Below are 22,782 nucleotides of genomic sequence, written 5' to 3' on the forward strand. Positions count from 1 at the left end.
GCTAAGTTTTAAAGAGATTGGGAGAATAGCCCCACATGAGAAAATGCTGCTTTCAACAACCCTGTATGTTCTGTGAGAAACTGCCATTTTCCAGCTTCACCCTCCTCTGGGACTTCTGTTCACTGTTCTGTACAACTCAAAGTTACAAACATAATTAAAGTAGAAGCTATAAGGAGCCAGGGCTCAGCTTTTAATATGATTCAGTGCCATTTACTCAACTCAGGAGTTAAGTAATCTTTTAACTTTGCCGAGCTGTTAAGGGAGGCTGCTGCTTTGAATGTGGCTGGCTGAGCAGCACGTCAGGGTTGTGGCTGGTACAGGAGCTGAGGAGCAGCAGCAAGGCACAAGCAGCACTTTGGCAGTTTTTGGTCCTTGGTGCCTCTGCTCCGCACACCTCCTGCTCTCAGGACTCCCCTATGCAGGCAGAGCTGCCCTGCAGTCAGGCTGCTGTGGGGGTGGAGGGGGAGGGAAGGGTTTCCCTGAGGGTTTAACAAGGTTTTGGGGTGGTAGAGCAGGTGACTTTTTGTGAGGCAGATGCAGCGCAGCCCAAGGGCTGTTTCTGAGGGTACGGCGCTTGGCCCTCAGGTCGCCGCAGCCAGCAGTGCCCGTGGCATCACTTGGAACGGAGATCTGCCCCGGCCTGCCCCCAGCTGCTGCACGCCAAGCCTGGTTTCAGGCGCTCTGCAAAGGGCCTCTGCCAGGGCTGTGCGTGGCTGATGCCGGGAGCGGCCTGAGCGGATCCCTCTGCCCCCCAGGCTGGCACAGCCTTCACGCCCGTTGGCAGACCCCAGCCCCTCTGGGGTCCTGCAGCAGCCAGCAGCGCCCGCCTCTTATCGCTCCACCACAAGCCCAGGTGCCGCAGGGGGTGGTCCCTGCCCTGGGCTCCACCACAATTTACCTTGCCCACAGCAGAATCGGGAGGAGGAGCACTGCTACAAAGCCAGGGAGATCTGCTTGTGGCACTTCTCCTGTCTTTCCCTGAGTGTGTATCGTTTAGGGAAGAGGGCTTCTGGTTGAGTCTTGCTGCCCCCCAGCACAAATGTTTACACCAGTAAGTCATACTAGCAGACTCTTGAATCCAGAATAAAACAAAGACATTGTTCATTTGTTCCACATTTTAAAAAAAGCATGGTTCATTAAAACAGTTTTAATGAAAAAATAAAGTTCTGAATTAAACTATAATTATACATGGCTGAAAGTGATGAACTAAAAGAATGGAGATGTTACTTTTTTCTCTCTGCTGATATTGTAACGTGCTGGACTCGTCAGACACCATCTACTAGGATAAATCTGAAAAGGTAACAGAACAAGAGTCAGTCACATTGATTAGTACCGAACCTCTGTAAAAAAAAAAAAAAAAGGAGGCAGGTTCACTTGGCCATTTAACATTTCTCCCATAAAAACTTCAGGAACACATTCCACAGAGGTCCAGTTGAATTGCAGACACGCTGTAAACACAAAAATGCCAATACTCAGAGCAGGTCCAGCCCTCGCATAGCTTGCAACCAGGATCTTCCAAAGCCTTTCTGTTTGCAGAGTGAAATGGCAGCATTTGAGAACTTTGGTTATTTTTCTGGCTGTAAGGAGCAGTCAGGCAGCCGCAGGGGGCAAATCTTTGGCAAACTCCTTGGTGGTTCCATTTAGCCTCTGGAAGGCAGCATACCACAGTCATGGTCTTGGATTTACAGAAGTTGGAGCTGGTTTTCAGAACCTAGTCAGTTGTTACAGCATGGTGGGATGGGGTTTTTATGAAGAACCAAGGCTGAAGAACAGTTAGTTGCACATCGTGCAGCTCCATCATCCCGATCTGAACGTCCCCACGTCACACACGGGAGCCCCAGGGCACTGCAGTACTGGCCGGTCTGCCTGAAGCTTTGGCAGCCTAGCGTCAGACGTCTAAAGGAGGGTACCTGACAGACCCTTGGTCACCACCACGATGCATCTCCTGGTGAGCCCGTACTCGGGTAAGGCAGTGCTCTACCCGGGTGTGTCTGCAGGACTAACACGGACACGCTCCTGTCAGCGCTGTTCTCGCCGAAGCTGTAGCAGCAGTCGATGACTCCCCTCGCCTCATGGTCTCACCAGGACAGAGAACATGTTCATCAGGCATAACTCAAGAGAAACATCTCAAAAACATAAACTTAATTTGTGCAATACATACAGCTTGCTCTGTTTGGTCACTGAGGGACAACACCTCGATCTTGGTGGCCTTGCAAACAAGCCTGGACTCCCTGTCACATTTCTGAAGAGACTTCCCGTGGGCTGAGGCCCCAGAAAGGTCTGTCAAGGGACTGCAGCATTGGTGGGGCCTCTGTGCTCTCTTGTCCTTTCCAGAACCGGATGGATCTTCTTCATTGCACTTCACCTTGCTAGCTGCATAGCCTGCATTTGCTTTTATCTGTGTAATTTGCAACCAATAGGTTAAAGATTTTGGTTTTCTGGTTATAAATCCAGTCTCAAGAAAACAAACTGTGAAAACAAAGTCAACTTGGCTGTAGTACTCAGATAGAAATGATCTAATCCCGAACCAGACTGGCCAGGTTCTAAGTTTACTACAGCCCCTTTTACAGTCCATGCTTTAACTCTGAGCTGAAAAAAGGGAGAGTCATTGTCTTCTTAAAACAGCACCGTAGAGTTTAACAAAGGGCCAGGAAACAGAGCAAATGGTATCCCCCCCACACACACATTTGAGCCAATCATGCAAAACAAAGTCACAAAAAATCACTGTTAAGAAGAGACTTCTAAGAAATCTGATGTCAACTATTTTCCAGCACTGCCCATCCAGAAAAAGGACGGTTCTCTTCCTTTAAACGCACCAGTCCCGCAGAGCAGGAAGAAGTCCCATCCTTACTCAAACAATGCCAAATCACAGAACTCACCTCCTGCCTGGGCCCACGGAACAGGGGGCAGGTCACACAGAGGCCGGTATGCATTCACTCACTGCCCCGGAGCCTTAGAATATCTGAGCTCGATATATACGGACAAATGGGCAGGTATAACATTACGTTAAAATTAAAACACGTGGCCATTTACTTTTCAGACTCTTCACACAGATTCCCTCTTCCTCCTCCTCCCTCTTCAGAGGAGGAGTTTCCTAGCACAGAGAAGTTTTGCAGTTTCCCAATGGGATGAGAAAAAGTATGTAGCAAAGGTATTATACATTCCCAAAACATCATCCAACCTATAGTTGTAACTGGACAAAACCCCACTGAACCCAGAGAGCTTCATCTGTCCCTTGAGCTAATCGGTACGTAGCAGCAGTTCTGACCAGTCTGCTTCTTCCAGCCCCGGCCGTCCACAGCTTTGTGAGACCTCACCCCGGTGCCGCAGGCAGGCTGGGCGGCCCTTCAGCCCGAGCAGCAGCAGGCCGGGGGAGCTCTCCCCAGCTCCCGGCCGGTGCCTGCGCTTTGCAGGGCTCGCCTGCCCGCCCAAGCAGCGCACCAGCGCGCGTCCCTTGCCTAGTCCAGAAAGCGCCTGCGCGAGCCCGTCCGGGAGCGGTTTGAGCGGCGAATGTCAAACTTGGAGTCCCGGCACTTCTGGCATATGTACACCTCTGGGACGTTGGACTTGCGGATCTTGGCGCAGGAGAGGTGGATCCAGGTATGGCACTCGTTACACTCGATCATTGGCCGCCCGGCAAAAGGTTTCATGCAGAAGCAAGTGACTAGGTCCCACGAATCATCATCTGAAATGAAAAGCAGCAAGTTACGTCTCTAACTCCTGACAGATCTCAATTGCCTTTCAGCTACACTGGGAATTATTTTTCTTCCAATCCAAATTAAGTACCTGGCTTTCAAAGACAGGCACTTTGCTGACTTTTCCATCAATGAGGAACTAGTCCCTGCAAACTCTTGCTCAGGAAGAGCACAAAAGCAGCTGTAATCCAGGAGAGCGGAACAAGTTGCTTCTATAAAGTCACAAAAGTTGTCAACCTCCCCCCCCCCCCCCCCAAACAACTGCTAATTAACTCGGCACAGGCAACGCACCTTTGTGTTCTGCTCATGCTACACTGGCAGTAGCACCAATGCTTGCACCTGGCTCATCACCTCTCACGCCACCTCCTGACAGCCAGGTCACCTACCTGAATCCACCATGATGTCCTCGTCATCACCAGTGCCGTCCTCATCCCGAAAGACGACCTGCTTGCCCTGACGAATGACCGTTCGCTTGCCCACGCTCTGTATCTCCACCGTCTGCTCGGCCGTCACGGCAGGGTAGGAGACGCTGGAAGGCGTGTCAGAGTCCCACACCGAGCTGTGCTCCGTCACTGACTGAGGGTCGCCCTCAGACGAGGGGCTCATCGGCGTCTCTACAAAAGAGTCCTCTGCCTCCAGCTCCAGCAGCTTTTCCTCGTAGTCTTCCTCCGCAGACACCTCCATTTCCCTTCTCTTCAGTTTTTTCTTCTTCCTGATCTTATCGACTTGCTTTCGCTCTGGCAGGAAACTGCCAGGCTTTGCCCGCTGGAACAGGGAACCATAGGGTTTAGCTCGCTTCAGCTGACTGAAGTTCTTTCTGTTCTTGGCAGGAAGGGAAACAGAAGAGGGGACGTCGTTGAACCGGGGATCCCAGCTATCGCTGTCGATTGTGCCTCCGGTGCTGTTGGGGGGGCTGGGACTATTCCTCAGCGGTGTTTCCTAGAGAACAGGAGAAATCAGATAAAAGCGCTGCTTCGGGGGCGGCGTGCGCGTGGTGCTCCCGTACCGCGCCCTCTCCCCCACGCCGCATTGTGCTGGGCGCCCTGCCCCGCGCTCCCGCTCCCCGCCACGCCGCCGTGCCCAGAGCATCCCGGGGGCTCCGGGACCGCCCAGCCCGGTGCAGCCCCTCGGGGGGGAGCCGCGGGCGCCCAGCCCCGGTAAGGCCACGGAGCGGTTGGGCACCGAGCGGCACGGCCGGTGCCGGTACCGGGGCCGCCCCTCACCTCCTGCGGGTACGGGATGTAGCCGGCGTAGGCCAGGACGAAGGTGCAGAACTTGTTGAAGTCCTCCACGGTGCGGTGCCGCCGGGACGCGGGGGAGAAGTCCTGGGGGGGGCAGGGCCGGGTCAGCGGCGGCGCCTCCGCCGCGGGGCGGGCACAGCACGGCACGGCACGGCGCGGGGCAGCGGCGGGGCCGCCCGGCCCGCTCCCAGCTGCCGCTGCCCGGACCCGGCCCCCCCGGCGCCCGCTCCCGGAACCGGGCGCCCCCTCCCCTCCCCCGCTCCCGGAACCCGCCCCCTCCCCTCCTCCCTCCCCTCCCCGCCGCCCCCCCCGCTGCCGCTCCCCAGGGGCCGCCCCCCCCAACTTCTCCCGGTGCCCGCTCCCCCCCCCCCCCCCCCCGGTGCCCGCTCCTCTCCCCCCTCTCCCCCCCCGGTGCCCCCCCCCCCCCCCCCCCGCTCCCCGCCGTGCCCCGCCCGCCGCCGCTCCCCGCCGCGCCCCGCCCCCACCCACCGCGGCAGCCGCCGGGCAGCGCCGCCGCCCCCCGGGACCCCCCGGGACCCCCCGGCCCCGCTGCCCGCGCCCGGTGCCGGCAACCGCAGCGGGACGGAGCGGGACGGGACGGGCGGGGGCAGCGGGGGGTGGGGAGTGGGGGGGTTCGCCTCCGCCACCCTCCGCCGCCGGCCGCCCCCCGCCGCCCAGCCCGGGCGAGGCTCCGCGCCCCGGCGGCACAAGATGGCCCCGGCGCGGCGGCGGCGAACGGGCACCGGCGGAGAGCGGGCGGCGGGCGGCGGCCCCCCCGGGCACGACTCACCTCCGGGGCGAACGGCGAGGCGCACGAGTCGGAGTCCATGGCCCCGCGGGGCGGGCGGCAGCGGCGGGGCCGGGCGGGGAGGGGGGGGGGGGGCAGCGCCGAGCCCCGCGAACCGCTCGGTACCGGCGGGAGGCGGCGAAGGGGCGGCCGCCCGCGCGGGGACTGCCGGGAGCAGTAGTCCGGCCGCGCGGGGGCTGCCGGGAAGCGGAGTGCGGCCGCGCGGGGGCCCACGGGAGATGTAGGCTGGGCGTGCGCGGCGGGGCGGCCGCGGGGGCTGCCGGGAGCGGGGCCGCGGGGGCTGCCGGGAGAGGTCGGGGCCGCGGGGGCGGCGCGAGGTGAGCGCGGGCGGCGGGGGGGGGGCCGGGGCGGGGGGAGGGGAGGGGAGGGGGCGCCGTGACGGGAGAGGGGGGCCGGGGCGGGAGGGAGGGGGCCGCGGGGCCCGGCGGCGGGGGACGGCCCCGGGACGGCCCCGCCCGGGGCTGCCGAGCGCCTCCCCGCGCGGGCGGGGCCGCGGCCGCCGCCTGAGGGCCCCGGGGCCGCCCCGCCCCCCGCCGGCAGCCGTCGGGAGCGGCGCGACCCGTGAGTACAGCGGCACCGGCTGCTCCCGGCCCCCCGCCGTGACCGGGGCTCCCGGGGTCCCGCCCGGCCCCACGCCGCCCTCCGCCAGCCGCGGCCCCGCGGGGCGGCCCCGGCGCCAGGCCCCGCTCCCCTCAGGCGGTGCGGGGGGACCCGGTCCGCAGCCGCGCGGGCCGGGGCCGAAAGCGCGAAGGCGCCACGCGGGTGGCGGCACCGTGACTCGGGCGGGGAGCGGGCGGGTGGCGGGAGGGGGCGGCTGCCGGCGGTCGCGGAGCCGGCTCGGCGCCGGCAGGGCGGAGGAGCCCGGCGGGACGGGCGGCAGCTGGGGCCCCGTCGGGGTGCCGGGGGGCTCCGGGCCCGCGCGGCCGGTTTGCGGCGGGCCGGGAGGCTCCGCGGGGCGGGGGGATCAGCGCGGGGCTGGGGGCGCGGTGCCCGCTGGAAACGCCCGCGTCAGCGGCTCGCGCTTGAGGACGACGCCGCGGCCCTGCTGGGCGCGGGGAGGGCTCCTCCCGTCGGGCACGCGACCCGCGGCGGGTGCCTGGTGGCTTAGGCGCAGCGCTCGCAGAGCTGCCGGCTTCACAGAGCGGTCCGGCTCTTGCGAGGCTGCTTTAATCCCGGGAAACCTGACCACGGGCTTCTTAAAAATGTAATTCGACTAAGTACAGCAGGCTCCTGGCGGCGCCAGCACGTTATGCAACTGCTGCTGCCCCGTGATGGGGAAGGAGAACGTCTGCAGGGGCTGTTTAGTTTATCCCGTTTCCCGGCCAGAGGACGTTTCTCCCTGTGCTAACCCACCTGTTTGTTTTTTTCTTCTCCTGCAAGCTGCTCTCAGCGTTGATCGAGGGGCTCCGTACCGGCTGTGGCACAGCGCGTCCTCCTCCAGGCAGGGCATGGCAGCGAGCACGGGCAGCGGCGGGACGGCGGCGGCGGCAGCAGCGACCGGGGAGCCAGCTCACGCGGTGTCCCTGCTGCGGGGGCTGAGCGCGCTGCGAGCGGAGCGGAGCCTGCTGGACGTGACGGTGGTGGCGGGCGGGCGGGAGTTCGGGGCCCACCGCGCCGTGCTGGCCGCCGCCTCCGGCTACTTCCGCGCCATGTTTGGCGGGGCGCTGCGGGAGGCGCGGGCTGAGCGCGTGCGGCTGCACGGCGTGGAGCCCGAGTGCCTGGCGCGCCTCCTCGACTTCGCCTACACCGGCCGCGTGGGCGGGCTGGGCCCCGACATCGCCGAGCGCCTTCTGCGTGCCGCCGACCTGCTGCAGTTCCCCGCCGTCAAGGAGGCGTGCGGCGCCTGGCTGGCGCGCCAGCTGGAGCCCGCCAACGCGCTGGACATGCAGGACTTCGCCGAGGCCTTCGCCTGCCCCGCGCTGGCGGCCGCCGCGCACCGCTTCGTCCTGCGACACGTGAGCGAGCTGGGCGCCCAGCTGGAGCGGCTCCCGCTGCCGCGCCTGCTCTCCTACCTGCGCGATGACGGGCTCTGTATCCCCAAGGAGGAGGCCGCCTTCCAGCTGGCGCTGCGCTGGGTGCGTGCCGATCCCGCCGCCCGCGCCCCCCTGCTGCCCCAGCTCCTGGCGCACGTCCGTCTGCCCTTTGTGCGCCGCTTCTACCTGCTGGCCCACGTGGAGGGCGAGCCGCTGGTGGCCCGCTGCCCGCCCTGTCTGCGCCTCCTCCGTGAGGCCCGCGACTTCCAGGCTGCCCGTCTCGACCGCCATGACCGCGGGCCCTGTGCCCGCATGCGGCCCCGGCCCTCCACCGGCCTTGCCGAGATCCTCGTCCTCGTCGGTGGCTGCGACCGCGACTGCGACGAGCTCGTCACTGTCGACTGCTACAACCCACGCACCGGCCACTGGCGCTACCTGGCCGAGTTCCCCGAGCACCTGGGCGGGGGTTACAGCGTCGCCGCGCTGGGCAACGACATCTACGTCACCGGTAAGTCACCGGCGAGGCACGCGGCGCACCGTGGGCGGGCTGTGGGCCGGCAGGGCCACCCCGAGGGCACCCCTGCTCCTGCAGCAGGGTGGGTGCTGCTCGCGGGTGGGGCACGGGCCGAGGCATTCCAGGTCCTCCCCAGAGCACTGCGAGGGCCTTTCCAGGGAATGAGCAAACATCGCTCACCAGAGCCCGCGCCCCGTGCAGCGCCCGCCTCCTGCGCTGCTTTCATTCCTCTGTCAGGAACTCGCCTGCTCCTGGAGGTGGAAAAACAGCAGGGCTCATTGCCTGACGCTGAGCGCGGCCCGGGGCGGGAGGCGCACGTGGTCCGGAGCAGCCTGCTCGTTTCTGTCTCGGCCTTCGCTCTGGGTCGTTAACGGCTGTGCAGGCAGGAGGCTCGTAGGAAAATAGCCGCGTCTTCGAGTGGCGCTTAAGAAACAGCAGGCAAAAGCGTGAGTCGGGACAGCTTGTATGAAAACATCGCTGTCAGGATTCCCACCAAAATACTTGGGTTCTAGCGGTGAGTCTTGGCTTTGCACAGAGGAGCAAAGAGCCTGAAATGCTGCTCAGGCACAGTGTGGCTGCAGCCTGAAGACTCCAGGAGTTCAGAGACTCCTGGCGTTGGTGCTGGATGGGGATTTAGCAGCTGATCTCAATCTGGGAGGTATTTTGTTGTGACTAATACTTCTGAGTATGCAGACAGAAGTCCCAGAACTCGCGCTGGAGAAACTTTCTAACTGCTTGCTCTGGACGATAGGAGTGACATGAGAGGGGTTTTGAATTTCTGGCTGCCAAGCAAGTGTTTGGGTTCAGAGCCTGTGAATCACAAGCCAAGCACGTGCTTGAGGCAGCGTCACGTCAGAAAGCCCCGGGTGCGTCGGGCTGCAGTGCAGCTGTGAGGCACTGAGGAGTGGCAGGCAGGGTGTATGCGTCACGGTGTCTCCCCCTGCATGCGTCCTCCTGACGGTCCGCTGGGGCTGTAATTACTTCCTTAGAGGTGACACAGGAGTGTAAATTGGTTGTTAATCTGCATGTAGAGAGACTTTCTTTGAACTATATCCCTTAGCCAGTGGCAGTCCTGTGGTGGTCGCAATGATGTAGAACACACACCTGGGAGCTCAGGTGCTGCACAACAACCTGCGCTGACTGCACGTTGTGCTATTGAAGATTTGAAGCGCAGGTCAGACGGAGGTCAGCAGAAAACTGTTCGTTCTCTAGCTGTTAGCAGGGAACGAGGTCAGATTTTAAGGCAGAGCTGTGAAAAGGAAAGACTAACATGCAGTTAGTTTGTGTTAGCGCCTGTATGTCCCATGGTAACCTTCCAGAGCAGTTACAGGCAGCTCCGGGGGTGCTGTCTGCTGAGAGCCCCGTGCTTCGGCGAGGTGGCTGCTGGTGGAGGTGGTTCTGTGTAGTGTCAGTGTCGTTGCTCAGCCGGTCAGGAAGGCTGGAAGACTTCCATGCTGCTAACGGGAGCAGCGCCTTGGCAGCTGGGCGCTGGTGAATGTGAATCTCTGCTATGTCACAGTAGCTTCTGGAGAACAGCGGAGCAGGGATTGCAAAACGGGAAAGAAAATGATTATTCGGAACAAGGGAGGATGCGTGTTTTGAGTCATTGCTGAATACTCGAGAGAAATTCTTGGCTTGCTGGGAAAGAAATAGTACAAAAGTTTGTTAAAGTCCTCTCGGTGCAAACTACTGTGGTCCCCTAAGTACAGAAATGTTTTCGTACCGTGTGGCTCTGGGAAGCAGAAAAGCGCATGTGGGTATTAAACAGGTGTAGCTGGAGGGCATAAAAAGAACTCGGTCCCGAGTCGAGCCCTCTCTTCCACCGCCTTGTAGTGGCTCCCCTCCAAGGAATATGTTTTGGGAAACGACTCCTGAAATGTTGTGTGCTGTGCTGCAGGGGGGTCGGATGGGTCAAGGCTGTACGACTGCGTCTGGAGATACAACTCCAGTGTGAACGAGTGGACGGAGGTGTCCCCGATGCTGAAAGCCAGAGAGTACCACAGCTCCACGGTGCTGGACGGGCTGCTGTACGTCATCGCCTCCGACAGCACGGAGCGCTACGACCACTCGGTGGATAGCTGGGAGGCTCTGCAGCCCATGCTGTACCCCATGGACAACTGCTCCACCACCTCGTGCCGCGGCAAGCTGTTCGCTATCGGCTCTCTCTCTGGCAAGGAGTCCATGGTTATGCAGTGCTACGACCCCGACAGCGACCTCTGGTCCCTTGTCAACTGCGGCCATCTGCCTCCGTGGTCCTTCGCGCCCAAGACGGTGACTCTCAACGGGCTCATGTACTTCATAAGGTGAGCAGCGGCAGCGATCGCGTCCCTTCCGTCCCGCCCTGCTTCCGCACTGGGTAAACAGGGGTTTTTTCCGGGGAAAGTGTCTGGATTTTACAAGTGGTCATATGAGATTACTGAGTCAAGAAAGCAAGGCGGTGCTTCCCCTGCTCCGCAAACTGCCACGCTTCCTTATTTTAGTTCTGCTATAGCTGAACCTCAAAGGTCTGTGCTTGAAGTCCTGTAAAAATATCTGAATTTAAACCCAAGTGTTGGGAAATAGAGTTACAAATCTGGCTGATGTCGGCGGTTGTGCTTGGAATAGACTTCTCAGTTTTCTTGGCTTCTAGCTCAGTCCCCCTCGTTGCTATAAATAAGTGAGTAAGCGCCAAGAAAACGTTAAACTGTAGCACAGCAGAGTGCATCCTCTGTCTCAGCAAAGATAGGAGGACTGAAGGTGAAATGATTGGTCACTATTTTTAAACGCCTGCCCAAACCTGGGACTTAATTACCCATCTGAAGCCATTCTAGTGGAGCAAACCCATCGGTTATCCACTTCATTAAAAATAAACTAAAAGGCATGCTAGTGCCGAAGCATTTCATCCTGTTGTGTTGACTTTGAGCAAATGTTGACTTCTGTGATGGCCTCCAGACGCTTTTCTGCTTTTTTCAGTCCCCCCTTGATCTTGCATAAAGCAGCAAGTTCTACCAAAGACCCTTTGTTTGTTCTGCTCAGGTTTGTTCTCACTCAGCTGAATGGCTTGGTTCCAGGCACTTGTGTGCAGACAGTAGTTTGAGTTACTTGTTTCCAGCAAATACTGTCAGGGCGACTGAAGCTTCAGGATTTCTGATCGTTCAAGCATCTGCGGGGGCTAATGAGGAAACTCCCTGGGTCACCATTTAGGTGCGTTAAATTGAAAGAGCGTAATTTCAGAGGCGAAATCAATGGCAATGGACGTTCAGATTGATCAGCAGTTGAAGAATAAAATGGAATTTTCTGCTTCGTGGCCTTTCAAATCCATCTGCAGCAGGACCGTCTTGGACTGACTGACAGCACTTCTCTGGCCACCCTGACCTTGTCCTCTTTGCGTTCTTGTGTCAGCAATGTGCGTTTCTGTGTTACAAACATCCCTCACCTGTTGCTGTCGTGCTTGAATCTTGCAGTGGTGAGCGGGTAAAAGAAGCCTTGGGGGATTATGCAGCCCCGTTAGCTCTTCTGTTACAGTTCTCTGGCCTGTCTAAATTTGGTGTTGGCAAAAAAAAAAACCCTCAAGCAGTAGGGATCCCGTTACTTTTAACTGCATAGAGGTTTAAGTCTCCAGAACAGCACTGGTTTTTCTTCCAGACTCTTAAGCACTTGGCGCCAAAGCCTATAAAACACAGGCTGGCAAAAAGTCGGTCTGTGAACACATCCACCATAGATGCAAACCCAAAACCAGACTAAGTTTGGGAAAGCCCTCAGGATTGTCTCCAAATTGTCTGCTGTACCTCTTAGGTAGTCTCCTAAAACTCAGTGTATACCAGAAAGCGTATGAAGTGTGGCTCTGCCTGCGGAGAAGCGCAGAAGTGGCACTGAGGCTCTTTGGGTGTAGGTCACTAGCACTGAGCGTTAGAGGAGCCCTCACGCGTTAATAGGAGGTACAGGTGTGGTGCCTGGGATTGCGTGTTGCATGTACAGAGGTGCAGCACAAAGGTCTGGGCGTTCCCTGGGGTTGAGCATCACTGCTGGTACCTAAGAAGCCCATACTGGAGGCTGGGCTTTGCATTGAGACCAGAGCCTTTGTACAAGGGCTGCTGAACTCAGGGCTTCGCAAGGAGAAGGTTTTGAGAACACAGAAGAGTAATTTTGTGTTATCTTCTGCAGAGATGACTCAGCTGAAGTGGATGTTTACAATCCAGTGAAGAATGAATGGGATAAAATCCCTGCCATGCTTCAGGTAGGATGCTCACCAACCTACTGGATGCTTTTCAGTGTTAAAAAATGGCTTAATTTACTTTTGGGAAGCAGGATTCTGGTTAGATTGTAACCCACTGAACACAGAGTGCATTTAAACATACGGTTACCTGGACGGAGAAGTTCGCGTTGAGTGTCGGTGCCGGTTCAGCATCGCATGGCTGTGCTAACGTGGGGGGAAGGCAGCAGCTGGTGAGCGCCGTGCCCCCTCTAACTTTACAGTAGGAAGACATCTGCCTCCTTGGGCACAATCCCCCTTCCTAATTGTGGTGCATATTCATTCTTCAATCGTAGGTTCACGTTGGGGGGAGCGTGGCCGTGCTAGGCGGGAAGCTCTACGTCTCTGGTGGCTATGATAACACGTTTGAACTCTCAGACGTCCTGGAAGCTTACGACCCCGAAACGCGAACGTGGAGCGTGGTGGGCCGACTCCCTGAGCCCATCTTCTGGCACGGCAGCGTCAGCATATTCCGACAGTTCATGCCGGAAACCACGCAGGAGGATGACAGCATCACGCTGGACAACACCATCAACTTGAACAGGCAGCGCCAGAACCTTCACAACCAGAACCTTAACGAGCTTCGTTAGCAGGGCAGCGCGCTGTCCCTGGCTCGATGTGAGTTCATTATCCAGAACCAGTGTCGCTTTGAGAGAAAACAGAGGCAAATTGGTGCTTGGAAACAAACACATATACTGATCAGTAGAGGGAGTAAAAATTCTGAATGTTTGAAATGCTGTTGTAGAATCCTAGCTGGCAGAACACGAGGCCTCCGGGCGCAGCGGTCCTCAGTCCTTCTCTGCGGAGGCAGAAGGCGCAGCACTACTCACAGGGAAGATCTGAGAGGCAAACTCTGAAGAAAACGATTGTGTTAAACATCACTGCAGCATCACGACTTACAGCTTTTGGTCAGATGCCTTCCACTTTGAGCTCCTTCACCCTGTAACGCTTTGTTTGTCACCAAATTCCTTTCTTCAGTTTCTTCCTATGGAGAGAAAAAAAGGGACAGAAGGAAATGGGCAGGACCGACCCCCCAATGGCCTGAGCCTCCTGCGGTGGGAGGGGTCTGTCCGGCAGGACTGTGGCCTGCACCCTGCCCCCCTGCTGCGTGCTTCAGAGGGGACAGGCCTCTCGCACATCTGCCTCGGTGCGGTTAGAGGGGAAGAGACCTTCCTGAACGAGAGGTTACTGTGAGAGCGTAGCCCTTCCTGTCATGTCACCATAGCCCTTGGCTCCTGTTCATGCCCTCGGAAACAACGTGTCAGTATAGCAGGGATCTTAGAGAGTCTGGGTTACGAAGCTTCGCCTGTCCTGTTGTCTGAATTGAGTTCGTGTATTTTGTTGTTTTTAAGTTTCGTCATTGAAACTTCTGCAGGTGTTTCTTTTCCTATCCTTCCTAGAAGAACACTTTTCTTTTTTTTTTTCTCAGAACACCTTTATTTATCTTTTAATCATATTGTTACAACTAGGGTGCCTTCATTTCTGGTCACCCAAACGGCACTGTTCTTTAAAGGGAAAGGGAAAAGTGAATCCCCCTCAGCTGGCTTGTGGAGTGACTTCTAGGGCTCGTGGCTCGTGCCACAGGCCCTCAGGGAGGAGCCTTCCTTCTCCTTTACTATTTTGACAGAATTTGTTCCTACGGGGTTGTCCAGCTTGGGGCTGAACATAGCAGAAAATGTCTGTGTGGCTTGTTCTGTGACTAGTTCTCGTGACTAACAGAATTTACTGTCAATTCTTCTGTAGCAGGCTATCAGCACGTGCTGTGTCGGGCAGGTAGGCCCTGTGCATCGAGGGCAAGTTCTTATTCCTTCACTGCTGTAAAAAAGCTAGGTTGGAATTCTGCTATTTTAGAAGAAAGAAAAAAAAGATTGCCTGGAAAGGTAAGCACAACTTCCCTAGAAGATTTGCCACAGACTTGTAGAAGAAAAGCTGGTGGTGTTTAGACACCATGGTGCAGAAATGCATTAGCTGGTGTGAGGCAACCTGCTGAACCCTCAGAGAGTTCTCGTGCCTGTCTCATCTTCACTTTGCAGAAGCTCTTGGAATCTGAGTAATTGGAAAATGCTGCTGAGGTCATTTGGCGAAGGTGTAGGAGTTAGCAAGAGTGTTGTGGATTGAAAGTTAGTTATTTTAGGGTTTTCTTTGTGTGTGTGTGTGTGGCATGTGTAAGATTTGCCTTTGTACTTGCTCAAGTGACCTAGGTAGCGTGAATTGTATTTCCTCGATATACCTTCAGCTGAAGAGAAGCTGCTTGCAGTTTACTTGTGGAATGTTTCTTGAAAAAGAAAACAGTTAAGATTGCAGTATGGCTCATCTGAAAATGGGCACTACTTCAAGGAAATTGTAGTGTAATAGTGGCTGAAACGGTGGCTAGATTTGCTCTTTTTTCTGCCTTTGGTTTTTAACCAATAGGAAAAAAAAAAAAAAAAGGAAAGCCCGTCTACTTGGGTTGCATGCCTTCTGGCTTGCCGTTGAGTGCATCAGAACCCTATCTCTCTAAAATCAACACGTTCACAGCTTTAAAAATCTGTTTTGCCTTGAATACTGTTTTATGCTAAGCTGCTTAGCTGTGAAACTTGAGAAAGCTGTTTATGAAGCTTGGGCTTTGCTCAAAGTCTGAAACTTTGACAGTGCCTTGAAACTGCCGCCCGCGGCAGAGGATCCATGGCGAGGCGGGAGCAGCAGGGGTCCCCTGGGCGCAGCAGGCTCTCGTTGCTGGTTTTGTCTTAAGGCGCAGGGAGGTGCGGTTGCACGAGCCGCTGGTGGAGCTTTCCTCCTCGTGGCACAGCGGGGCTGGGCGAGGGCTGCGCTGTGGCGGTCGCTGTTGGGTGGAGGAGCCGGACAGCGGGACACACGGGAGCCAGCAGCTCAGGGCCCAGCCTCCCTTTCTGGGAGAATCGCCGCGTCCCGCTGTGCTGAGCCAGCACACCAAAGCCACCTGTCCGCACAGCACTTCGTGTGTGGGGAGAAAAAGCAGCGGCTGCGACGTGGTGATGCTCGAGAGACCTGCGCAAGTGTGAAGACCCCGAGCTGCCTGCGTGCGCTGTACGGCTGAACTTGTGTTGCAGACTGACGTATTTATGCTGAACTATAACTAGTACATACACTATATCTCATACTGTAGTGCTCACTGCTGGACCTGCCACCCTGAAATTCCCGAACCAGCTAAACAATTATGGATTTGTATTTATTTTTTGTAAAATCCATTGTGTCCAAATCTTTGAGTACTGTTTAAATACCATCCTTTGAAACAAAGGCATTTTACATTTACAGATAATGTATTTTTATTCTCATAATTTGTTTTTAAATTTACTTGCAACAGTCAAGTTAAATAAAACGTTACATAAACCTCTATGTTTTTCAATAGAAAAATTACTAGAACAAGTTTTTGCTGAGATGTTTCTCATTCTAGGCCTGAGGTGCATTTAAACGGGAGAGCTGCCTGCTTGGTGAGTAGAAAAGGGAAAGGGGACTGAGGGTGGCTGGGTGGGACGTGAATCTTTACGTGTGCTCAGTTTCAAGTGTAATATTCCACTGCCACCCCGCAGGAATACTTGGGAAATGGCTTTCAATGTGACAGCAACTCTGGATTGTGTTATTTCAGAAAATTATTACTTACAAGTATAAATCCCCACATCTAAAAACAGGAGCTTAGAGAATCACCCACTTCCCTGAGCTAATCCTACTGTTTCAAGCTGAGTAACAGCTAAATTAGCTCAATGGTGCGAAGATCCAAGATCACACCATGCCTTTAGTGTAGTAAAGAAACAGTAATAAGTAGCAGAAGCTTGACAGAACCAAGTAGAAATAAGGCACAAATTTAATTGAGGACACAGTCCTTTCAGCACACATTTAAGGAAAGGGGCAGTCACACACTCTTCGGGAAGGTAAACTTTAATCATGAGCATTCAGACTCAAACGTAGAACTAATGGAGCAAGGTAAGAGCTAGCACTGTAGAAATGGGAGGTGAGCCAGCTATCCCTTCTGGTCACGAATGAGAGCTCATTAAAAAGCAATTCACAGTATTACACGTACGGAGTTGTCAATCACATCCCATCTCATACCATGTATGTACATTTAAGTAGTCGTTCCGAGTAGCTTCATACTTCTTAATTTGATACCGAATTATCACTTCATTAGAAACTTTCCCTGCAACCTGGGGGTAGGATCTTTAAACAGGAGGAGGGAGAGGGGCTGGATGTACGACTTGAAGCCCTGGAGGCTGAAAAGAACAAGTGTAGCAGAGTCACTCCAGCCTAACACTTTACTGTGTTTGGTAGGAACGATGCGTGCAGTCGCGCTATGTTTCACAGTCATCAGGAATTGCTGTTGTTATTATTAGCGACTGCTCTATCACATCCGCCGTAGAGAAGTTCTCGTTTGAACAGAGTCTCTGCACAGGGATCTCCTCAGGCAGGGAGCCGTGGGACAGGGACTCCACAATGACCTCGGCTGAGCCCACCTCCAGCTCCTGGGGCGGCTGCAGGGCCACCACCACCGCCTTCTCGTCCTCGATGATCAGGTTTCGCAGCTTCCGCTGCCGGGGGTTGTAGTTCTCCACGCGGTCGTGAATCTCCATGTGGCGCCTCAAGTGAGCCTGCGAAACAGAAAGGACCGACCTGGTGAGGGCCAGCTCACCCACAGGGCGCTGTGCTTCTCTTGGGGGGGGGGAAAGGGGCACAGCAAAACTCTCCCGCCCCACGGGCCCGCCAGGTCTGCGAGGGGCCTTGCTCAACCACCAGCACTGCCCAAAGCCCCAAGAGCACACAGCTCTCCCTCAGGTGGGGCGCACGCTTCCCAAAAAAGCCTTCTTAAAAAGTGGGAATCTGCTTGTGTCACTGCAGAGGAGCAACCCCTGACGTGCGTGCCCCGATCAGGCACGCAGTGTGTCACAGATGTCCCTACAACCAGGACGTCCCACCTGCCGCGTGAACTTGTAGCCGCACTCGGTGCACTCGAACTTCCTCACTCCCTTGTGCCTGCGGACGTGGACACGCAGCTGCTCAACCGCTGGGAAGAGAAGGAAGCAGCAGTTCAGGGCGGCCCTGCCAGCGGCACGTGCCAGCAGAGCAGCTGCAGGCGTGCGGTGTGAAGCACTGCTGCAGCAGCGCCACACGGCAGTGCCATCTCGAGACGCAGAAAGAGCGCAGCCCGTGACAGACGTGCCAAAGCACACCTCTAAGCACGAGGTACCTTTGAACGTTTTCCCACAGATCTGGCAGAAGTGGGGCCTCCCCTCCTGGTGCCGGCTGGCGATGTGCCTCAGGAGGGGCCCCTTCTCCGTGAACCTCTGGTCGCAGAACTCACAGCTAAAGGGGCGCTCCCCTGTGTGGGTCCGGTTGTGCTTGTCCAGGCTTGCTGCCGTGAGCAGGGGAAGAGAGAGCTGGAGGTCAGCAGTCCACTGGGTGTCCCCATCCAGGCACAGGCGCAGGCTACGCTGTGGTGAGACCACGTATGCTCTGTGCCAGGCTAGTTATGAATGCTTAAAAGGGGCATAAGCAGCAGTTTGCTAGTCTAAGCTAACCATTACTGTGGAAAATTCACCACTGTCTTCCCCTTTTTGTGCTGTGGGAGTAAGAAAAATACAGGCAATACTCCTTCCTGAAGCATTATCCCACACGCACAAGAGCATGCTCTGTTTTGGAGGGGAAGCAGAGTTTTCTCAGCACAGCTGCTTCCAGAAGTCCCAGATACCTGCAGGAGCATGGTGCTCAGCACTGCAAACCCCAAGGCGGCTGCTGTGAAGTAGGACTGGGGCCGCAGGGACGCAGTGCTGTGCGCCCAGGGGGTACCTTGTGTCCTGAAGGTCTTGCCGCAGAGGTGGCACTGGAAGGGCTTCTCGCCGGTGTGCGTGCGCAGGTGCATGTTGAGGTTGGCTTTCTGCGTGAAGGCGTGATGGCAGAACTCACAAACGTAGGGGCGCTCGTTCCTGTGGGCAGGGGACACACAGCTGAGCCCTCCGAGGCAGGCCCCAGCTGGAGAACGGTCACCTTTACCTCTGCCTTTGACTTCGGTCCCTGAAGCTAGCTGTCGCAACTCTCAAAGCACTGTAATTGAATCCCACTTCAGCCCATCTCAAACTAAACTATTTTGGAGGCCCACAAATTCTCTCCTGCAAGCACAGGCTCCTGAAGCGCAGAGCTGGTGCCTCCCGCTCCTCAGGCATCATAACCAGCCCAGGGAACACCACCAAGGGCAAGTGTGGAGAGCAGCTGCTGATGCATGCTCATCCTTCTGAGGACAGGAACGAGCCAGGCAGCAGGACAGCTGATGAGCTTCGGTCATCCCCTGTATTAATTACTACAGTCACACACTCGGAGGAAGTGCAGACAGTACGGACTTTTCTTTTAGAAGAAAGCAGGACTGAAGGTTGGCCCCTTACCAAATTTCTGGCAGGACCTGCAGCACACCGCCTCCAGGAAAGCTGGAGGAGGGTGGCAAGCACCACTAACGCACCTTGCAGACGCTGCGGGAGGCTCCCCAGCACCCACCCAGCTGGGGCCTCGGGGGCAGGAGTTCAGTGGTGGCACACAGGAAGGAACGGGTCGTGTCATACCTGTGCTTGGCCTTGATGTGCATCTGCAAGCCGTTGCGACTTGAGGCTCTGTGTCCGCACTCCTCGCAGACAAACAGCTTCTCTCCCCGGTGCTTGAACGCCTCGTGCAAACGTAGCTCTGTCCGAGACAGAAAGCACTTGGAGCAAGTCGAACACTGCAAGTCCACAGGAGAGCTCAGGGTTAGGCAGCTTGCCCACACGCAGCTCACAGCTCTGCATCCAGAACAGACCCGCTCCCCTCACGGCACCAAGCGTGCCGTGCACGACACATCCCACTGTGTGTTGGGGGCCTCCCTGCAGCTGTTGCAGCAACCCCAGCTCTGAGATGCCTAATGGGACGAGACAGCCTGCCGGAAGTGAAACGCTGGTCAGTACTTGGGTCTATCAGCCAAGAAAGCCACGAGGGTTGCTCCTTTACCCCCCCCCCAAAAAAAAAAAAAAAACACAAACATTTCCACTTTGTAACTCCCTGCCTCACTTAGCAGAGCCAGAGCGGACAATGGGCACCGTTCTCTAACCTGGGCCTAACTGCAGGGTGATCCCCTCACAATCTCTACAGTACTCCTACTGCAGGAACGCATTAAGAAGCACCGCCTCCACTTGCTCCACCTTGTGCCAGCTTGCTCCCCTTACCGCGTGGGGCTTTGGGGCGCCATGCAACTTTATCATGTGGCTCTGCAGGTCCTTCTTCTGCATGAACTGCTGCGCACAGGAGGAGCACTGCGAGACAAGAGCAGAGTTAGCTTCCAGCCACCTCCCGAGCGGTGACTGCGGCGGGATGGGTTCTCGTGCAGAACACAAATCTGCGGGTAAGGCTGCAGAAACCTAAGGAGCAGGGCCACAGGAGAAGCTGCCTGGCTCCAGCGCGTCCCGAGAGCCTGTACCAGCTCAGAGATGGGAACGCCCCTGCTGCTGCTCGAGACGACTGACAGCTGACAGGGAAGGGACCCGGTGATCAGGTCAGGGACGAGGGGAAAGGCAGGCGCTGGGGAGAAAAGCCATCCCCATGCAGAGCCACAGGCCATGGCCCGCATACACAGCAAAGTCACTGCCGTGAGGCAGCGACACAACCCCCAGTGCAGCACCTGCCGGCAGGGCCAGGCTGCCCAGAATAGAAAGGCATGCCTGCTCCGGCTCCCTCCAGCGCCAGGCTGCAGCAGCTATTCAAAGGAATGCCAGAGGCAGGCGCTGCTGACCTTATAGGGCATCTCCCCGGTGTGCGACACCATGTGCAGCCGCAGCTCCATCCGCCTCTTGAATACCTCTTGGCAGACTGAGCACGTGAAAACCTGCAAGGGACAGGGAAAGCATCAGCTTCTGCACAGGCCAGGAAGGAATGAGGCTGAGTCAGACACAAAGCCAGCAGCCAGCCCAGCGAGTCAGACCCACGGTTGCCATTGCGGCACTGTGCCTCGGTTTTGTGCTTAACCTGCCCTCTGGGAACACAGACTTTCTCCAGTGCAAAGAGTATTCTCATATGCTTGAAAAAAATGCAAAAGCCACTAAAATACCAGGTTATGGTGAAGCGGCGTACCACGAACAGAAGCTGCTGCCATCCTCACCCAGAGTGGACTTTCCTGATGCTCTGGGGAACCCACGTGCAGCACATGTGCTGCACGGTAGCAAGAGGATCAGGTTTTGTTCAGCAGCTGAGAGTGATTTGGACCGCAGCTGGACAGGCTCAAATTCTGCTTCTGCAAAGCAGCGCCTGCTCCAGCGGCAGCCACCTCCCGCCCTCTAAGAGACCGGCGCAGCTTCAGGGGCATACCTGCTCGGATCGGTTCATGCAGTTTCTGGCTTCGTGCTCTAGGAGATTTTCTTTTCTGAAATAACATTTACCACACTTGGAACACTCAAAGGGCTTCTCTCCAGTGTGTTTCCTGGGGACACACAAACAAAGAGCCTCCGTTACTGCCGGTCCGACAGCAGAGCTCCGCTCCCCTGGCCTGGGTTAGGAAGAGGCTGCACAAGATCGAGCTGCGCTTGCGGGTCTGTGGGCGCCGGCATTTGTGCTCAACAAGGAGACTGGCAAGAGATCCGCTTGTTGCCACCGCTGCCCCACAGCTGCAGGCCTCACCAGCTGCCTCTGTTTCGGTGTCCGAAGCAGCTGCTTGTGCGCGGGGAGCGCTGAACAACAAAGCTCTTACAGCCTCCCGCAGTGCCAGCACTCACACAGCCGTCTCCAGGGGCTGGAGAGCACCCTCGGAAAGCCTCCTGTTACCCGTTTTGCTGATCCTGCGGCACCCAAAAGCACCAGCACGCCAGAGCACGCTCTGACCAGCACCCTGCTTGTTGCAGGTGCAGCCCCCACAGCCCGCGTCGGTTCCCCCAAACACGTGCTAATTTTGGAAGCCCAGAAGTTGACAGCTCAATGTACGGACTCTTGCCTGAAGCCGCAGGAGTTGGCAGCTCCTCTGCGCCTTCCCCATCATCCACCCGCAGCCATCGGGTCCCCTGGAAGGGCTCCTGAGCACCTTCGCCCCGTGCTGTCTGAGCTGCGCAGGATCAGGCCCTTGGCAGCAGAAGCCTGGGGCAGCCGCGGGGGTTTTAACCGCAGCGTTTCGGACGCGTGCGAATCCCACCCGTGTTTGGAGGACACGCGCAGCCCGGGGTCCCGGCAGGGCCGGGGGACACGCAGCTCCCCATGGGGCAGGGACCTCACGGGACCTCGCGTGTCAGCCCGGGGGCAGCCGGGGCGCCCCGTCCCGCAGCGAGTTCACCCCACCGCACCCCCGGGAAGCGCCCGCGGGGCCGGGCAGTGCCGGCGCCCCCCGAGGCCCCCTGTGAGCCGCCCCCGAGCCCCGCGCGCACGGAAGGAAGCAGAAGCGGAGCCGTGGCGGAGCGTTCACCTGTTGTGCACCTTCAGGTAGTATTTGCTGAGGAACGTTTTGTGGCACGTGGGGCACTCGGCCGGCGCCGCGGTGCCCTTCCTGCTCCCCGCCAGCCCCGCCTCGGCCGCCCCCGCCGCCGCCGCCCCCGCGGGGGGCTTCTTCTTGCCGCGCGGGGCCCTCCTGCCGGGGAGCGCCTCGCCGCCGCCGTGCCCCTGCCCGCCGCCCGCCGCCGCCGCCGGGGGGGGGGAGGCCTGCGGGGCAGCACCGGCGGTCACGGCGCCCCCCGCGGCCGCCCCGCTCCCCGCGGTCCCCTCACGCACCGCCTCGCCGCCGGGCTCGGGGGGCGCCGCGGCCGCGCCGTCCGCTCGTCGCGGGGCGGCGCCGGGGGCGCGGCGGGGCCGGTGCCGGTCGGCGGCGGGGCGGAAGGCCCGGCACAGCGCCACGGCGTCGGGCACGCCCAGCTGCTCGGCGGCCGCCAGCAGGCGCGCGCGGTTGTGCGCCGTGAGCGCCAGGCGGCCGGTGTAGAAGAAGTCGAGCAGCAGCTGGAAGGTGTCGGCCAGGCCCTCGGGCAGCGGCACCGGCCCCGCGCCGCCGCCGCCGCCGCCGCCCACGCCGCGGAAGAAGCGCGAGCAGCTGGCGAGCACCGGCCAGTGCGCGCGGAACTGGCGGCCGCCCACGCCCAGCGTGGCGTCGCAGAACTGCCCCGCGGCGCGCTGCCGGTTCAGCTCGCGCAGCACCCGCACGCTGTGCGCCGCCGCCGCGCCCGCCATGGCCGCGCCGCTGCCGGAGCCCGCGCGCCGCCGGGGCGGGCCGGGGCGGGGCGGGGCGGGGCGGGGCGGGGCGGACGTGACGCGGGCGGGGCGGGGCGGGGCGGGGCGGACGTGACGCGGGCGGGGCGGGGCGGGGCGGACGTGACGCGCGCGGGGCGGGCG

At 58.3% G+C, this 22,782-nt stretch overlaps 3 protein-coding genes across 8 annotated transcripts; 1 reads left to right on the plus strand and 2 right to left on the minus strand.

The window, feature by feature from the left end:
- Positions 1 to 1,103: 1,103 nt before the first annotated feature.
- On the minus strand, positions 1,104 to 5,932 carry PHF13 (PHD finger protein 13). The gene is made up of 4 exons (XM_083802753.1): positions 5,727 to 5,932; positions 4,919 to 5,020; positions 4,082 to 4,634; positions 1,104 to 3,685 (listed from the first exon to the last, which is right to left on the minus strand). Exons 1-4 carry the CDS (start codon positions 5,763 to 5,765, stop codon positions 3,459 to 3,461), a joined length of 921 nt encoding a protein of 306 aa, XP_083658879.1. The 5' UTR covers positions 5,766 to 5,932; the 3' UTR covers positions 1,104 to 3,458.
- Positions 5,933 to 5,938: 6 nt separating this feature from the next.
- On the plus strand, positions 5,939 to 15,843 carry KLHL21 (kelch like family member 21). Of its 5 annotated transcripts, none has more exons than XM_083802743.1 (5): positions 5,939 to 6,061; positions 7,125 to 8,225; positions 10,129 to 10,534; positions 12,375 to 12,447; positions 12,759 to 15,843. In XM_083802743.1, the coding sequence occupies exons 2-5, from the start codon at positions 7,193 to 7,195 to the stop codon at positions 13,050 to 13,052; spliced, it is 1,806 nt and encodes a 601-aa protein (XP_083658869.1). In that variant the 5' UTR covers positions 5,939 to 6,061; positions 7,125 to 7,192; the 3' UTR covers positions 13,053 to 15,843. The 5 variants fall into 5 exon arrangements, 4 of the variants coding, with proteins under 4 accessions (XP_083658869.1, XP_083658871.1, XP_083658870.1 ...); XM_083802745.1 differs by lacking the exon at positions 5,939 to 6,061 and adding an exon at positions 6,153 to 6,305; XM_083802744.1 differs by lacking the exon at positions 5,939 to 6,061 and adding an exon at positions 6,609 to 6,948.
- Positions 15,534 to 22,671, minus strand: ZBTB48 (zinc finger and BTB domain containing 48). Of its 2 annotated transcripts, none has more exons than XM_083802746.1 (9): positions 21,869 to 22,671; positions 20,788 to 20,899; positions 20,216 to 20,308; positions 19,653 to 19,739; positions 19,020 to 19,137; positions 18,256 to 18,392; positions 17,657 to 17,900; positions 17,385 to 17,473; positions 15,534 to 17,060 (listed from the first exon to the last, which is right to left on the minus strand). In XM_083802746.1, the coding sequence occupies exons 1-9, from the start codon at positions 22,618 to 22,620 to the stop codon at positions 16,764 to 16,766; spliced, it is 1,929 nt and encodes a 642-aa protein (XP_083658872.1). In that variant the 5' UTR covers positions 22,621 to 22,671; the 3' UTR covers positions 15,534 to 16,763. The 2 variants fall into 2 exon arrangements, with proteins under 2 accessions (XP_083658872.1, XP_083658873.1); XM_083802747.1 differs by having other exon boundaries at positions 17,657 to 17,821; positions 19,020 to 19,174; positions 21,869 to 22,668.
- Positions 22,672 to 22,782: the final 111 nt, after the last annotated feature.

The sequence above is a fragment of the Anser anser genome (assembly GCF_964211835.1).
Source record: "Anser anser genome assembly, chromosome: 17".
NCBI lineage: Eukaryota > Metazoa > Chordata > Aves > Anseriformes > Anatidae > Anser > Anser anser.

Bases quoted from the DNA above. Each gene is read 5' to 3' on its own strand.
- PHF13 (XM_083802753.1), bottom strand. From the start codon at position 5,765: ATGGACTCCGACTCGTGCGCCTCGCCGTTCGCCCCGGAG. The intron at 5,021-5,726 runs GTGAGTCGTGCC...TGCCCCCCCCAG, and splicing joins CCTCGCCGTTCGCCCCGGAG to GACTTCTCCCCCGCGTCCCG. The intron at 4,635-4,918 runs GTGAGGGGCGGC...CCTGTTCTCTAG, and splicing joins ACATCCCGTACCCGCAGGAG to GAAACACCGCTGAGGAATAG.
- KLHL21 (XM_083802742.1), top strand. From the start codon at position 7,016: ATGGGGAAGGAGAACGTCTGCAGGGGCTGTTTAGTTTATCCCGTTTCC. The intron at 10,535-12,374 runs GTGAGCAGCGGC...TATCTTCTGCAG, and splicing joins GGGCTCATGTACTTCATAAG to AGATGACTCAGCTGAAGTGG. The intron at 12,448-12,758 runs GTAGGATGCTCA...CTTCAATCGTAG, and splicing joins AAATCCCTGCCATGCTTCAG to GTTCACGTTGGGGGGAGCGT.
- ZBTB48 (XM_083802746.1), bottom strand. From the start codon at position 22,620: ATGGCGGGCGCGGCGGCGGCGCACAGCGTGCGGGTGCTGCGCGAGCTG. The intron at 20,309-20,787 runs GTATGCCCCTGA...TGTCCCTTGCAG, and splicing joins GCATGAACCGATCCGAGCAG to GTTTTCACGTGCTCAGTCTG. The intron at 19,740-20,215 runs GTCAGCAGCGCC...CTTGTCTCGCAG, and splicing joins CCGGGGAGATGCCCTATAAG to TGCTCCTCCTGTGCGCAGCA.